Here is a 17621-nt window from a genome sequence, read left to right on the forward strand (position 1 = left end):
GCATTTTAATAATGAGGAACTTATAATGGTGTAATAACAATAAATTAAATAATTTTGGCGTATATGATGATAATTGTAGCATTACTGTGTAATAGGATTTCTTATATATAATCATCTCTATGATAGTTCAATTGTAGCTTTAGAAGACTATAGATATAACCACCAACAATATTGATATTAACCACTAACCAATCAACCAGCGACATGCACTTATAAAAACAATTGATACGTTGTCAAATTAAAGGCAATATTATTCTGTACTTACGAGTATTTTGATGTTGATTCAAAGTATTATCAGACTGACCTTATTGTTGTATAACTACAGTTATGTAAATTATTAAGATGTGTTCCAGTTATTGTATCTCACGGGCACTGGAGTCAGTGCAAATATTTGACTCGGACCACGTAGACATTGTATAACGTTTGCTCCGTTTATAGGTAAGTTTCAATGAAACCTTTAAACGCTCCACAAACTAATTTTAAGACAGTCTTTTATGTAACAATATTTGCAATTTTTTTAAAGCATAAAATTTTACACAAATGCTCCTTTATTTCTGTGTCCAGCACTTCTTTCTAGATTTTAACTGCTTTATGACTTTACAAAACAAGTATAATATTAAAATAAATAACGGTGAAATTAAAACAACAGCAACAACGGAATGGCTCAATGCAGATTAGATGATAGTAAAATATTAAAAAAAACCTGAGACTGCATAACAAGTACCTACGGCTTATACATATCTCCTCTTCTTCCTCGCGTTGTCCCGGCATTTTGCCACGGCTCATAGGAGCCTGGGGTCCGCTTGACAACTGTAGCTATACTGTATTTAATAGCCCCATAGCTACACAACTAATCCCAAGATTTGGCGTAGGCACTAGTTTTTACGAAAGCGACTGCCATCTGACCTTCCATCCCAGAGGATAAACTAGGCCTTGTTAGGATTAGTCCGGTTTCCTCACGATGTTTTCCTTCACCGATAAGCGACTGGTAAATATCAAATGATATTTCGTACATAAGTTGCGAAAAACTCATTGGTACATACGCTTATACATAACATACAAATATATTATTCATTAATACCAATATGTTTCTCAACCACTTTTTCTTTCTCTATTTCAGAAAGCTGCTATAGCACGTCAACCATGAACAAGTCTATAATAATGTTATTGGCCGTCCTGGCTGCACTGGCCATTTCTGACGCTAGAGCAACTTGCAAGTAAGCTCACTTACCTTATCAATCTTATCATTTTTCGCTCAAATTGAGCCCTACACATTTTATTAGACCGGAGCCATATACAGGGTGTCCCAGGACATCAAGGGAAAGTACCTTAAATATAAGACATAGGATATTTTGCTAAAATGAGCCTTTATTTTATTTTCAAAACTGAGTAATACTGCATTCAAAAATTAAAAAAAAATAAGTTACTTTGTCTGTAAATCGAACCGACTCAAATGTGAAAAAACATCCTGTATTTTTATGATGCCAATCGAAAGAATGCATAAAAAATAAGTCATCTCAGAAATATGATATCGCAAACGAAAATGACTACAGTAAAATTTTTGATTAAAATTTCAAGATTCGGTTTAATTCCCAGTTTTTTTTTTAGAAATTCTTTGAATGTAATAGTACTTACTTTAAAAAATAAAATAAAGTCTTCTTGCAGCAAAATATCCTATCTACGATATTTAAGGTACTTTCCCTTGATGTCCGCCTTGGGACGCCCTGTATACCTATAGGTACACTAGCTGTTGCCCGCAACTTCATACGTGGATTTGTATGTTGGTTGTTAAACAGTGTGTCCCTAGCCATTGGACAAAACCGAAATGTACATATGCATTAGGGTATTTAGAACCAGTATACAAAGTATCATAACAGCCGGTGTAGCGGTTACGAAGAAATTAACAAAATAAGATTTTTTACTTTGGAGCAGCCTGTATGTGTGAAGAGCTCCTGAGATCCTCATAGAATAGTATAAAACCTTCTTCGACCTTTTTGATTATGTTTTTTATTGATGACACTAATAAGATTCTGACTTTTGACAAAATGTCATCTTGTCGAACATTTTCGAACAAATTGTCAAAAACACTGTCAAAGACTAATACAGTGTGTTTCTTTTTGCTGTCGTTTATTGGTTTATAACTTTTAATAATAAACTTTTGTATGATTTTTTTTCTACCTTTCGTTCTAATAAAAAAAAAATTAACGTTATAGCATCCCTGAAAAGTAACCCTACCTGGGATTTGTCCAATGGCTAAAGACACGCTGTATAATTCTACATGATAATGCGAGCATAGAACATTGTGCAGCAAAAGACAGCAGTAGTAGGGTTAATAATTTGTTACTAATTTTACAACGCATGACATTTGTCTGTCACAACCTATGAATCTCTAAGCCGTTAACTGACATAATGAAGAATTTTCCGAACCGCTGAAATTATTTTTCTTGTTTTTAATATAATGCCTTTTTACGAAATTAAAGTAAGTATGTCTTTTCCGGTTCCGGTTATCTTGAAGTAAACACGTACTGTTATAGTGCTCTGTCTTTCGTCGAAAAAACTGTGTACATTCCTTGCTATCCAGTGTAAAAACATTCAAATCCAATGTATAATGTGTCCACGTACATTTTGAAATAATATACTAAGTGGAAATTGTGCAATAAACGTAAATATTCTGAGTGAAAAAACGAAGGAACTTTATAGGTTATGTGACAACGGTACATAAATAAAAGACTTTGACAACATCAGTGAAGTGTTGCCACATCAAATATCCTACATACTTTTAATACAACCTGACAGACTCAGTAAAGCTGCGTTCTTACTATTACGTTCCGTTCCTCGCAAACAAAAGAAAAGCAATGGATAACTTCCAAACCTTGTTCGATCAAATGAAGTTAGAAATGTCAAAACAAACGGAGGACATCATGAAGCGAATAGATGAAAAGTTGGTGCCTTTTAATGTGGAAATGCAGGAAATAAAGTTAGAAAATGTGAATTTAAAAGAAAAAATATACCATCTCGAAAAACATAAAAGAATAAACAACATCATTTTGTACGGAATAAAAGAAACCGAAAAATCTATTGTCAACCTCATAGAAATGATAAAAAAGAAATTCGAAGACGATTTAAACATATTACTCGAAGACAGAGACATAAACACGATTTACAGAATTGGCAAAAACAACAAAGAAAATGGAAAGGAGAGGCCGATAGTCTTATCATTCGTTAACAACTGGAAGAAAAATGAGGTAATGATGAATAAAAAGAAATTAAAAAATGCATATGCTGCTGAAGACTATCCAAAGGAAGTCCTCGACAGGAGAAGAGAACTATATTCAAAACTTGAAGAAGAGAGAGAGAAAGGCAAATACGCGTTCATAAAATATGACAAACTAGTCATCAAAGAGGGGAAACCAGGAAATGAAAAGCGGAAAAGGGAAGCATCATCCTCGCCAAATGTAACGGAACAGCCCCGCAAACAACAATCAACAACAAAAACACATCGATTGAATGCATTTGATGTAATGAGAAATAGATGCAACTCTCTGTCTACTCCAAACTCACCAAGTGATCAGAAAGCATAGGATACAGCCATCAGCCACCGGAACGAAACAACACTAAGCAAGCAAGAACTAAACATTACAAACAAAACATTCCCCAACCCGACTGGTCATCGTGGGGAATTAGACTGCAACCCTCCACCAAAAATCAAAATAGACAATGAAAAAACAACCCTCAAAGTGTGTACTTATAATGTAAGATCGCTAGCATCAACAGAAAAATACCTTGAACTAACTTACGCTCTAAAAAACATCAATTGCGACATTTTAGGCCTCTCAGAGGTCCGCAGAATGGGCTGTAGTATTGAAGAGCATGAAGACTTTATTTTTTGCTATATAGGTGAAACTAAAGGACTACACGGAGTGGGGTTTCTAATCATGAAACAATATAAAAACAAAATAAGAAATTTTATAGGAATCTCAGAAAGAGTAGCGCTTCTACAACTAAAATTTGAAAGCTTTCCCTTATCAATTATACAAGCATATGCACCAACAGAAAACTCAACAGAGGATGAAATTGATAAATTCTATAAGGACCTTGAATCTGCTCATACTATGTCTGATGAGAATGTTATAGTGATGGGGGACTTCAATGCCAAAATTGGCTGCCCCAAATCGGATCATTACCCAGTCATGGGCAAACATGGCTATGGAGTGCGCAATGAAAGAGGTGAACGTCTTGTAAGCTATGCTTTTCAATATAGGCTGTCAATAATGAACTCATTTTTCAGGAAGAAAGAGAGCCGTAGATGGACATGGATATCTCCCAACCAAAATGTCAAAAACGAAATTGATTTTATAATGATAAACAACCATAAACTAATAACTAACATTGAAATTCTAAGTAATATAAAATTCCCATCTGATCACAGACTAGTGAGAGCTACTCTAGTTCTATGTCACCTTAAAAAGAGTAGAAAAAACTTTACAACACCATCTAATATCCCAAAAACAGAAGAAGAAATCGAAAATTTCACCAAAAATCTACAAGCATGTATTGGAAACATAGAACCAGACTGCATTGATATCCAAACCTATTACAACATCTTGGAAAGAGGCATAACAGAGAGCTTGCCCCCCAAAACCTGTACTCAACCGGGTCAACATAAAATTTTCAGCAATGGCACAACTCAACTAATAAAAAGGCGAACTGAACTAATCCAAACAAAAAATAAAACTAAAGACATGAAAGAGGAACTTAGTAGACTATATAAAGAAACCAATAAATCAATCAGAAAGGACTATAGTAACCACAGATACGAAATCATATCAAGAAATATCAAGAACTTCAGAAGTACCAAAAAAGCAGACAAAGAATTAAAAACACACAGAACATGGATACAAAAATTGGAACAAAATTCGAAGGAATCAAAGTCAAGGGAAGATATAATCAACCACGCAACTAACTTTTATAAGGAATTATACAAGAGCCAAACTGACACTGAAACAGTGGCACAAACATCTCGCATAAGTAATACTAACTGCATCAAACCAATTGAAGACTCCGAAGTTTATAAACATATAAAAAGGCTAAAAGCTGACAAGAGCCCCGGACCAGATAGATTGTGTAACGAAGTCCTAAAAATGGGAGCACCTATTTTAGTTCCCAAGTTGTGCCAACTTTTCAATATGGTATTGGATACAGAAACCGTACCAAAACAATGGTGTACATCGGATATAATCTTGCTTTTCAAAAAAGGAAACCCTCTAGATATAGGGAACTATAGACCCATAAGCCTTTTAGCAAATATATACAAACTTTTCTCATCCATACTTTTAAATAGAATATCCCACAACATTGATAACCTGCAACCAAAAGAACAAGCGGGTTTTAGATCAGGCTATAGCACAATAGACCACATACAAACATTAGATCAAATTATTGAAAAACACCGAGAGTTTAATACACCCCTGTATCTGGCCTTTATAGACTACAGCAAAGCCTTTGATAGCATTAGTCACAGCTCAATATGGAACGCACTACAACATTCAAATATTAACCAAAAATATATCAACATTTTGAAATATATTTACACGCACAGTAAAAGTAGAGTTAGACTGGAAACACTAGGAGATGAAATAAATATAGAACGAGGAGTCAGACAGGGGGACCCTCTATCTCCGAAGCTTTTTATCGCAGTACTCGAAAATATCTTTCAGAAATTAGAATGGAAAAATAAGGGAGTGCGGATAAATGGACGGTTTCTGAACCATCTCAGGTTCGCTGACGACATAGTTATAATTGCTGAAACTGGTAAAGACCTTGAGGAAATGATGAGCTCACTCGACTACGAAAGCTCAAAAATTGGTTTAGAAATGAACATGAATAAAACTAAGATTATGACCAACCATCGCAAAAGACACATTGTGATAAAGGGAAACAACATAGAATATGTCAATGACTACATATATTTGGGAAAACAGCTGTCATTCAAAAAGTCTAGCAATGAAGAGGAAATAACAAGAAGAATAAACGCAACTTGGAGGAAATTTTGGACATTGAAAGAAATCCTAAAAGGAAACTACAGTTTGCACCTAAAAAAGACTGTATTTGACACATGTCTACTACCTTGCCTATTGTATGCCTGCCAAACTTGGACATTTACAGACGAAATAAAACAGAAAATCAAATGTAGCCAAACAGCAATGGAAAGAAGTATATTAAAAATTAGAAGAATTCAAAAAGTAAGGAGCGAAAGCATTAGACAAAAAACAAAAATCACCGATGCTCTCAGGCACGCGCTCTCACTTAAGTGGAGATGGGCTGGACATATCTCACGATTCAAGGACAGAAGATGGACCATAGAAACCACGCGTTGGAAGGGACCAACGGGAAAAAGAAATGTTGGCCGACCAATAAGGCGGTGGGCTGATGATATCACACAAGCGACAGGAGCCGACTGGATTAAGCTGGGCAAGGACAGGGAGGCATGGAAGAGGATGGAGGAGGCCTTTACCCAGAAGGGGTCCATATTTCATTAGCATTAAGACTAACAAATTAATTTATGTACTTTTTTTTTCTCTTTCTACTACAACCAACTAACAAAATTTAGATGTATATATGCGAAATATGGAATAAATGGCTTTATTATTATTATTATTATGTCTTTTGAAAAAATATTTTCAACCTCATTTTATCTCCCCTAAGGAATTAATTTTCAAAAACGCTGAAATGCTCTCCTTGTTTTCTAATATTGTGTTTGTCTACGAAATTTCGAATTCCTCACTTCTATCACCCTCGATACATAATTATAAATTTTCAACCCGTTTTTCACCCTCTTTGCGGATGAATTTTTCAACACGCTGAAATATTTTTTTGTATTCTATTATTATGGCTTTCAAAGAAGGTTCAAACTTTTTGTACTCGATACAAACTTTCAACCCCTTTTTAACCCCCTCAGGGGAGGAATTTTCAAAAACGCTTAATCATTTTTCTTGTATTCTAATAACATGATCTTTTTACAAAATTGTAAGTCCCCCAAAAACGTTCGATCTGAATACAAACTTTCAGCCCCTGATTACCCCATTAGGGAATTAATTTACAAACAAGTTGAAATCACATTTGATGTATTTTAATAAAATACCTTTTTACGAGGTTTCATGTTCCTATAGCTATAGCTTATAATAAAACTTATGCCATATACAAATTTTCATCGCCTTATTTCTTTTACACATTATAAATGTAACCTGATATGCAAAATTAAACTTTCTAGCTTTTGTAGTTTCGGCTCGGCGTTGAGCAGTCAGTCAATCAGTCAGGACATACGCATTTATATGTTTATACTATATACTCGTAGAATAAAGATTATAAATTAAGGTTGGGCTGATTGTGTAAATAAATAAAAATGCGGTTAATTTATCTAAATAAAATAACATTTGCGAACAAATACCTACTTTTCTTTTATCAACTCGTTATAAAATATAAAGGTTTTCGTAATTATAAGTATTTCAATACAGCAAATGAAACGGATTAAACTTACCGATATTTCAAACTTTTTTCATCATCGTCCATTGAAAAGAGTACGTATCATCAGAAAGTGTGAGGTATTATTTCAAAAATCTTGATTCATTGATACAATCGATAACCACCGCTGTTCTCTCCCTAAGACTTGTCAAAAACTGTGCCCAAATTTCCGGGCCCTAGTATTAAATTTATGCATGTCATTTTTTATAACTTTTATTTATATAACGATGCCCTTTGCATTTTAATTAAAATCTATTTCAATCTTGCACATTTTTTTTTTGCAGACCAATAAATCCGCTTACAAAGCCATTATATTTCCTGTGCCAAAATTGATGTTCGAAATTTATGCCAGAACCAGTACAAACAACTAAAGCTCTAATAAAATGTGTAGGCTCTCTCCCAGTAACTTGCTCTCCATTTGAACCAAAAAATATAATACAGGGTGGACAAATAAGAATGATACACTTTGTTTTTAAATTTTAATTACATTAAGTGGAAATTTTATTAAATATTTTTTCATAAATATATTATTCAGGGTTGGCAATTGTATACGGAAGATAATTTCTGCCAAATGTATACCACTAGCAGCAAGCAATTTTATCTCAAATGTTTCTGTTGTTTAAAACACGTTGTTTGTTCGATTAATTTTGAAAAAAAGTGACAGTGATTGGCACCCAAATTCTCCAAATTCTGTGGGGCTATCTAAAATAACGTGTCTATGCTAACGAGCTGATGAAATTTAAACAGTTAAAACCGACTATTCGACATAAATGTACTAAGATAATGCCAAAAATGTGCGAATAGATGCTGAACATTGGGATGATAAGGGCTTACATTTGCCTGCTGTTAGAGGTGGACATATGTCAGACATTATGTTTCGCATGAATTTGCCAACCCTGAAGAATATATTTTTAAAACAATACCTAATAATTTTTGAACTTAATACAGTTAAAATTTAAAAACAAAATGTATACTTCTTATTTGGCCACCCTGTACTTGCTCATGATTTTTTCAGAAGGCTTTTTGTGTTACTCTACTTCAAAGACTTATTGTTTTTATGTACTGTACTGCTTCTTTGGTTAAGGTGCTAAAATCCTCCACTTGCCCATGGTATTTGGTTAGAGGACAGTCAAATACCGTGTGGTGTACGGTCTGCTCGGGTGCTCCACACCGACATACTGGTGATTAGCACCAGTTCCATTTGTGCCATAAATAGGCACAGTTCCCAACTCCCACCCTTATCCGATTCAGCATGCACCAAACGCGTCGAGGCTCCTCAAAACCAGCAGGTCGTGTCTTGGTATTAGGCTTGGAGACGTCACAAGGGAGAAATCGTGATTCCCATTCAGATTCCCAAGAGTCCCGTAGGTTGGGCGTTGGTGCTGGATCATGGAATCTCAGCGCTGGAAGATGGCGAGACTTAAGTCTTGTCTTTTTGAAATCGTGAAGGTCTCCATGGACAGGTACGTTTGGGCATGCCCGGATCTTTTGTTTTTCAAGGCCAATGTATCTTTTTCTCCGCACTGGTACCCCAATTTACGTATTTTGCCCATACTGTCAAAAATGGGAACACTATATGCACTTAAACACTATTTTCTATTTATGTGTCCAATATCAGAGAAAACATTTAAAAAAATAATTGTAGGTACTTTTTACTTCGATTCTTGTGTTTCACCTGAAAATGTGATAATTGTGTTACAAATAATTGGAATATTATTGTTAAATAATTGTAATTAAATTAAGAGAATAATATTGCTGAACTCGTTTAATTTTAAACCTATTTATGCCGTATTTTAATTACTTTCAGTTTACTTTTAATAATCCGAAATATTTCAACATTAGCGAAAAAAGAAATCGTCCATACTTACGAGAATTGCGTTGTATATTTTTTCTAGTTTTTTATTTAGTACATACATATAAGTTGGTTCCATGGGATACCATTATTATTACATTGTTAGTGATCAGCGACGCAGGCTTCATCAGTGTAGATAGATCGTGTCATTCACGATGACGCGTGCCTTGACTCGTATGGTCATGTAATTAAAGGTTAGATGTGACAAATTTGCGCGTCATTGTGGATAACACGAACTATACTTATTAACCAACAAACTAGATACTACTACTATTAATTGATTGATATATATATATATATATATATATATATATATATTAATTTGATATATATTGATATTTATTATTAGGTGCTCAGACGTGGTCACTCACCGAGGCGCAAAATACCAAATTGAAGGTTTGCCAAAGAGCTATGGAGCGCAGCATACTAGGAGTAACACGGATTGACCGAATCCATAACTCTACGCTGCGCTCGAAAACACGCATTACTAATGTTGGAGGTTGGAGCTAAGACCGCCAAGCTGAAATGGGACTGGGCCGGCCATGTCTGCCGCATGCACCCACAGAGGTGGGCCAAAATAACCACGGTATTATGGGTGCCGCAAGACGGGCGAGGATCGGGTAGACCCAGACGGAGATGGCGGGACGACCTGGATGCATATCTCAACGACTGGCCGGAGATTGCTCAAAACCGAGACGAGTGGAAATCGAGGGGGAGGCCTTTGCCCAGCAGTGGGACACCGTATAGGCTTATCATAATAATAATATATATTAATTTACTCTCTGTCACTGCAAGTTGATGCAGATTTAACTTGCGGCCCGTTTCGAACTTTTAGTTACGTCAAACATTGGCTAAAGATACGATATGGATTAATTATGTCAGTGTCAAAAATTACGTTCCTTCAAACAATAATGCCACTTTTGACACTGACAGAGCTTTTGTGGGACTCCTAATTTATTTATTAGCCCACTTAAAATCTATGACAAGATAATCAAGTACATTGTTTATGTTAACTAATTTAAAACTAAAACAAATAAATCCAACTTATGCTAACACAAAACAACTTAAAACTAAAAACTAAATGACTGACATACTCAATTAAAAACAAGGATCCTGTGATAAATGGGCAGCACTCGTAATATGAAAAGTCAATAAAAAATATTTTCCATTATTTCAGAAGCAGCAGTCACCATTCTCGATGCGATGATGATGAACAGGTATAAAATTTAATTTATCCTGAAAAATGTGTAGAGTTCCCATAAATCATAGAGTTAGACCAAGCTAAGTTGGCAGTAATTTTCAAGGATTTAGGTACAGTCAGCCAAACTATTAGCATAGCATAGCTTTGCTTACTCTACCTGACTCTTCCATGGTAATTGGTGATTGGTATAAAATATTAATTAAATTCCAACCATCGCCGATAATTTATCCACCATGTTATTAAATTATAGTTTAAATATGAATACTCTTGTTTAATTAATTAACGTAATTAAATGTTGATGTCGCAGTATTTTGATTATATTTAGTGTGTTATTCACGTTATCAGCACTGACATGATTTGGAACGAATGGCAAGGCTTAAAGGTTATTAAATTGTCAACTAATGATAACAAATTTAGATCAGAGCAAGGGTGAAGGAAAAGTGAGGACAACCTACAAACAACCACATGTATTAGTTGTATAGGGTGATTCCGGGGTAGTTGGTCATAGTATTTTCTTAATGCTATTGAAAAAAACATTACATATTATCATAAAATCTAAGTATAAAATTAGACTTGGAACACTTAACTTTAAAACATTTTCCAACAAAATAATAATTTAAAACTACGATTGACCGTCTCTCTTGAGATATACGTGTCAGATGGCCATTTCAAATTAGATTGTTAACCAAAGGATGAAAGGCCAATCATTACTGAAAGGAAATTTTAAGAATTTGCTTTATAAAATCACCATTGGTACTTATTAAAATACCTATTTTAAAACGATTGTTATATATGTTTTAAAACGTTGGTATTGATTTTTAATCAGTTAATTCTTAAGGTCGCGGACTGGACGCACGTGGCGCGGCAAGCGGCAAATCAAGGTCGTTTATACATTTGTTTTGCCGCACGCCGCACCACTTGCGTCCACTCCGCGTTCATTATTTAAAATATATACTAGGAACGTAACTATAAATAAATCAATCTAATATTTGTTTAAGAAAAACAAATGCGACGACTCATCTTCTTCTTCCTCCTCCTCTTCCTCCTCATCGTCGTCGTCCTCATCTGAAGAAGATGACAAGAGATGCAAAAGTGTAAGTAATTATTTACATCTTTAGATATTGTATAAAAAAAACTAAAGTGTCTACCTAAAGATTCGAGAGCCACAACATTTTCAACATTAGCTTGGTTCGGGTTGCTTTAGTTGTTTCCTCTGTTCCGCCAGATCTCTTACCGCCTTACCGCGGCTTTTGGGTGCCAATCCTTCAAGACCCTACTCATGATGTGTCCGCCTTCGAGGTTGAGCAGATGTAACGAGGGAATACACACTTGTCTGACTCTACTATTGGTCTGAATGTGGCCTGATTGGATTTTTTAAATTATTTTTTTTACCCTCGAAGTGCCGTAGAGATAAAGGTTTTATATAAGGAAAATTCAATCATTTATAGTATAGCTGCGGTCTTGCAAATCTTGCGATATCACGCACGATTTAACGTGCAAGATTAATCTTGCACAAAAAGTGAATACCGAGATTGCACACCTTAAATGACTCGATATTAGACATGATCTATGTACCTAGAACCTCTTTAATAGAGGATTTTCAATGAGCAAATGAATCAATATCACACACCTTATAAAAAAAAGTCCCACGCCGCGTCTGTCTGTAAGTATGTATGTATGTTTGCGATAAACTCAAAAACTATTGAACGGATTTTCCTGCGGTTTTCACCTATCAATAGTGATACTTGAGAAAGGTTTACATGTACGATTTGTTAGGGTTTTGTATAACCCGTGAGAAGCCGGGGCGGGTCGCTAGTACATTAATAAACTCTAATAAACATAACTTTAGTATTCGTGCCCAGACTTAGTACAAGTATAGTACTTAGGTAACTTAAGTATATATAATATATACTAATTAATACTAATTTATAACAGGCAGGTAGGTAAAATTTTTAGAAAAGGATTTACGCCTGTTTCACAACTATTTTTTTTAATAATTAACATAAAATTCAAAATATATAGATAAATAAAAAACAATTGACAACTTCTTCCTAATTCTTTTTTTTTATAATACTAGGTGATTTTGAAGTCATTTACAGTACCCACATCTCCCGACCAGGGATCGGAACCGGTTTTTTGGAAAAACTTTGAAATAAACATATATTTCGGTTTATTTTATACTCTAAATATAGGACTCGGTTGTGGTTTTTGATAACGACTTCGTACTATTAGATTGCCCAATTAGAAATGAAATAATTAACAAAGAACGAAAAAATACCGTTTTCGTTCCCATACAAAAAATACCGGTTTCCAATCCCTGCTCCCGACAGAGCTTTCTTAAACTAACGCGGAGTGCTGCATCACATCACAAATAATTAGCTCTGTAATTAATTTTTAGCTCTGCAATTTAAAAAAACCCCTATTTAACAACATTCATGGTCAACCTACTAGTCACGTGACTTAATTGCAATTCGCAGTGCAATGGTATGACTTATGGTGTTTGTCATTGTCAATGTATTTTTTTAATATTTCCAGCCAGCAAATACAAAGCGGTTGCATTGAATAATTGGATTAATATATGTATGCTATGAGTCTGAGACAGTTCTATGTAAAACGTAGGGAACCATGAGACTCAGATAATTTAAGTAAAACATTTAATTAATTACACATAACAAAATACCTGCATTTACAGATTTTTGAATATTTTTACGTATAAGTGTTTAATGCTAAATGTACAGTGTAAGAAATCCATATTTTTTATCACGATTTATATGAAATATTCTGTATAACAGATAAAGCTACATGTATGCAAAAAAATTAATGTACAGTCAAGTGCAAAAATATGTATCGAAAGAATTGTCTCATAAATATGGTTACGCTCTGATTACACTGGAATAAGATGCTATGGGACATATTTTTGAGTAAGATGTGTACAACCATATTTTTACATTATCTTTTTAGGCACAGAACTGTAAATTATGGTTTATGGTTTATTTTGACCACCGGTCTGAATGGGTCTGACCTAGTGGGTAGTGACCCAGGTGACCCTGCCTTTGAAGCCGATGGTCCTTGGTTCGATTCCCGGCAAGGGAATTTATTCGTGTAATGATCCGTGCTCCGTATATCCGTGTTCCTGAGTCATGGGTGTTTTCTATGTATAGTATTTATATAATTAATTTATCGTTATCTGAGTACCTACAAAAGCCTTCTTGAGGTTACTGTAAGCTTAGTCAAATTGGGTAAGAATGTCCAATATTTATTTATTATTTATAGAAATAACAGAAGTTATTTAAACTTTTAACAGTTATTTTCAAAAACATTTAATAGTTACTATACTAGTATAAAAATCTATAATGGTTGTTTATTTTATTAATGTTTGAATGGCCGCAGTGCACGCAGAACACTCCAGTTTGTTTTGAGAATGGTTCCCGGCGGGTTTCTTCGAGCGAGCCTCAATTGCGGCTCTAATGAGCAATAATGATGAAACGGTCCTTCAACTTTTACAGCATTTTCCATATTTCTACATTCATTTGATTTTTTAGGTAGGTACTTAAATGTTCATATATTTAATTTGAATTAAAACTGGTTACTAATTAATCAATATTTTTCATTTGCGAAATACAAAAAAGCTGCACGATAAAATAATACCTGATATGAAGACATTAAATATTATAGCATTCAAGCGACAATTGCATATCAATGGCCAAATAATTACAATTTCTATAACACAAATGAATTCTTGGACATGAAATTTAATTAATTAGACTTGATTTGTATAACATGAATATATTATTATTATAAATAAAGACAGTATTTTATACGTTTTGCATGATAGTTTATAGGTTTTGTCAGTACATATTTTGCATACCATTTATGGTTAAACATGATGCCTACCACCTCAAGGAAGGAAAGGAATTAAGTCTTTAACATTAGCCCACGATATATCCTTCAGAATGTTATCGATATGTCGGCTGCCGATCATAAAACCAGGCCGATCGTAAAGTTCCTGTGTAGTCACATTAAACCAATAGCTGGTAGAATAGGTTCGTTAGGTTGCTTCAGATGCCCGAAGGGCTTTCTATCCAGAAATATGTGCCCCGCGTAGCGGGGCTCCGTCGGTCAGGGAATGAGACAATCATTTTCATGATTCACGATATACCGAGGAATTTCATAATCTGTCTGATTTTACTACGGGCCGCCGACAGATATTCGGACAGTCTGTGATTAAAGAACAATTACGTTTCAGGGGCACGGCAAGAAGGATGACTCTTCCTCATCCTCGTCCTCATCTTCGTCTTCGTCTTCGTCCTCATCGTCGTCTGAGGAAGACAGCAAGAACAACGAAGTGGATTGCGATGATTCCAACGAAAAGTCGAGCCATCACGTCAGTATCGATAATTTAATTGGTTACTTACATTTAAAGTGGGGCACAAAGGTGCTTGATATTTTTGACTAGTATAGATGTTACGCATTTAACTATTATAATAATGGAGAATTTGAAATGATAATCAATCAGAGTTAGATATACTCCATTATAGTAAATAAGATAGTATTAGCTACCTAATGTCAATATAACCAAAATATTCAATGATTCATACTGCAATTGCAATGATAATACAAAGGACTATTTTGTCTGTCAGTTGTCATTTGTTAACACAACATAATTATTATTGGAAAAATTGACAAAACGTAAGTGCTATAGGGACCGTGCGCGTTGGAGGGTCTGCCATCTTGTGGCCTAAATCGGAAACATAAACATGTACATTGACACTTCATGCAAAGCAAGTGCTGCCATCTACCATCGAGTACGAGTCCGTTTTCTTATGAATAAGTAGGTTCTGCCGTAGTTCTGCCATCTTGTGGATTACATTAGAAGCATAAACTTCACATTAACACCTCGCGCCAAAAATCTGACGTCTCCTGTGCTGCCCCCTACAGTTTATGCACGCTCTCTCTCAAAAAAGATGTAAAAAGGTAAAATGAAAATGGTAAACGTACATACACACGGGTTATAAATATAACGGTGATGCGTTTTTCTATTAACGGTTTTTTTTTTGTATTTAATGGTTATTTACACATATGACATGGAGTAAATATTCATATATAGTAATATTCATACCAAAAATCTTCTAAAAATCCCTATTAGGTACAATTTTTTGAAGATTCCCTATTGGGTACGATTTTTTTGGGATTTGATACACGATTTTATTAATATGCCCCGATAGAAACATTTGAGTTTGCAGATTCATTTTCCTCTGTTAATAGTAGATTATGTGACTGCATAAAAGCATTAAAAGGCATTAAAATACGCGAGTGGGTGGGATGCCTAATTATGTACAGTTACACACGACGTTTTGACGACCAGTCTGGCCTAGTGGGTAGTGACCCTGCCTATGAAGCCGATGGTCCTGGGTTCAAATCCTGGTAAGGGCATTTATTCGTGTGATGAGCATGGATATTTGTTCCTGAGTCATGGGTGTTTTCTATGTATTTAAGTATTTATAAATATTTATATATATTATATATATCGTTGTCTAAGTACCCTCAATACAAGCCTTATTGAGCTTACTGTGGGACTTATCAATTTGTGTAATAATGTCCTATAATATTTATTTATTTATTATTATTTATTTATTTATTACACACACTTTTTTATCACACACATTATATACTTTCTATGATATATTCACTAACCTCTTATTGCAGCCAACATTGGAGCATCGTTGCTCTCTTGGGAAACTCGCGGATATGAGGTCGTAGGTAATGTCTTTAACGTTCACTTTACACGAAACTTTTGCTATAGTTAGTTTAAAAACAACAAACAAATTAACTGTATACTTAAAACTAATTAAAATATAGGCTGTACGCCAAATGGCGGTAAATGAAAACTTTATCACGCATGTCACGCATCCGTAGTTTTTTTTTTAAATTCAGAGTCAAACTCTAGTCGGGGGCCGATTTCCGTATAGTTCGATACAAACTAATATGTGAGATTTGTCAGAATAGTAGGTATACAATTGACATTTCATTAAAAAAAAAACGACATCTCGACTAAGAATATAGAGGTCAAATCGAATCGCATTTCTTCAGAGATGTTCAAAATTTGAATGTCATTACCAAATCGATTTTGATGTAATAATGAAGTCATTAAAACATTTTTACAGATAAGAGTTGTAACAAAGCAGTTTATCTTAATATTGGTCATTATTTACGGATTTTGAACGCATCATAGAGGGCTTATGATATGTGTATAAATAATTTTTAAGTCCGACGGGATGCCGGTTTAAGCATATTATTATGACATACCTAATTGATATTACTTGTTTCAGCACAAGAAGTCAAGGCACATGAGGCGATGCGGAAAGAACTAGTCGAAGAGAATTTGGTGGCGATTTTATCAAATATCGCTGTTTACTGTCTACTACAATTAAAGTTATGCACCTCGTCATTTGTTCAGTTTCGAGTTACTTAACTCGTTTGTTTTAAAATAGAAACTTATTAAGTTAGAATATTCCAGACGAAAATGCCGAGTGCAAAACTTGAAACTTAGAACTGTCAATATGATTTGAATAAACACATGTGAGTAGGTAAATAATGTTTTTAATTTTATTGTTCACATCATTTAGCTGCACGGACGACTTGAATAATATATTTTTAATGTAATTATAGGTAACGCTCAATGGCAACTGGAGCTGCATGATTGTGGCGACATAACTGTTGCGTGCAGCCTTGTCGCGGGCGCTAGAGGCGCCCCAAAAGAATCCCAGATGGATCTGTTTATTTTCTTGATAAAATGGATGACGTTTACCGACGCATTGTTGCCGCGCATTGTAGTTAGTGGTGTAAGCCGTAAATTGCATAGCTGTATCTCACATCGTTGTATCCTATTCGACGATCTTGTGGTCGAAAGTATGCATACTTTTTTTTTGTTCACAATTTTAGAACAAATATGCTCTGTGTATTCTTTTTATAAAGAGGAATAGTAGGGCTTTGTAATGAAATTTTTATTTTTTGTGTGTATATTAAAATAAGAAAAATATAGGCATA

General features: G+C 34.6%; 1 protein-coding gene across 1 annotated transcript; it reads left to right on the forward strand.

Annotated features, from left to right (window-relative positions):
- Nucleotides 1–304: 304 nt before the first annotated feature.
- Nucleotides 305–17098, forward strand: LOC133517232 (osteocalcin 2-like). Its single transcript, XM_061850450.1, has 6 exons — nt 305–438; nt 1121–1217; nt 10551–10590; nt 11573–11668; nt 14821–14958; nt 16904–17098. The coding sequence occupies exons 2-6, from the start codon at nt 1144–1146 to the stop codon at nt 16943–16945; spliced, it is 390 nt and encodes a 129-aa protein (XP_061706434.1). The 5' UTR covers nt 305–438; nt 1121–1143; the 3' UTR covers nt 16946–17098.
- Nucleotides 17099–17621: the final 523 nt, after the last annotated feature.

The sequence above is a fragment of the Cydia pomonella genome, chromosome 4, assembly GCF_033807575.1.
Source record: "Cydia pomonella isolate Wapato2018A chromosome 4, ilCydPomo1, whole genome shotgun sequence".
NCBI classification, from domain to species: domain Eukaryota; kingdom Metazoa; phylum Arthropoda; class Insecta; order Lepidoptera; family Tortricidae; genus Cydia; species Cydia pomonella.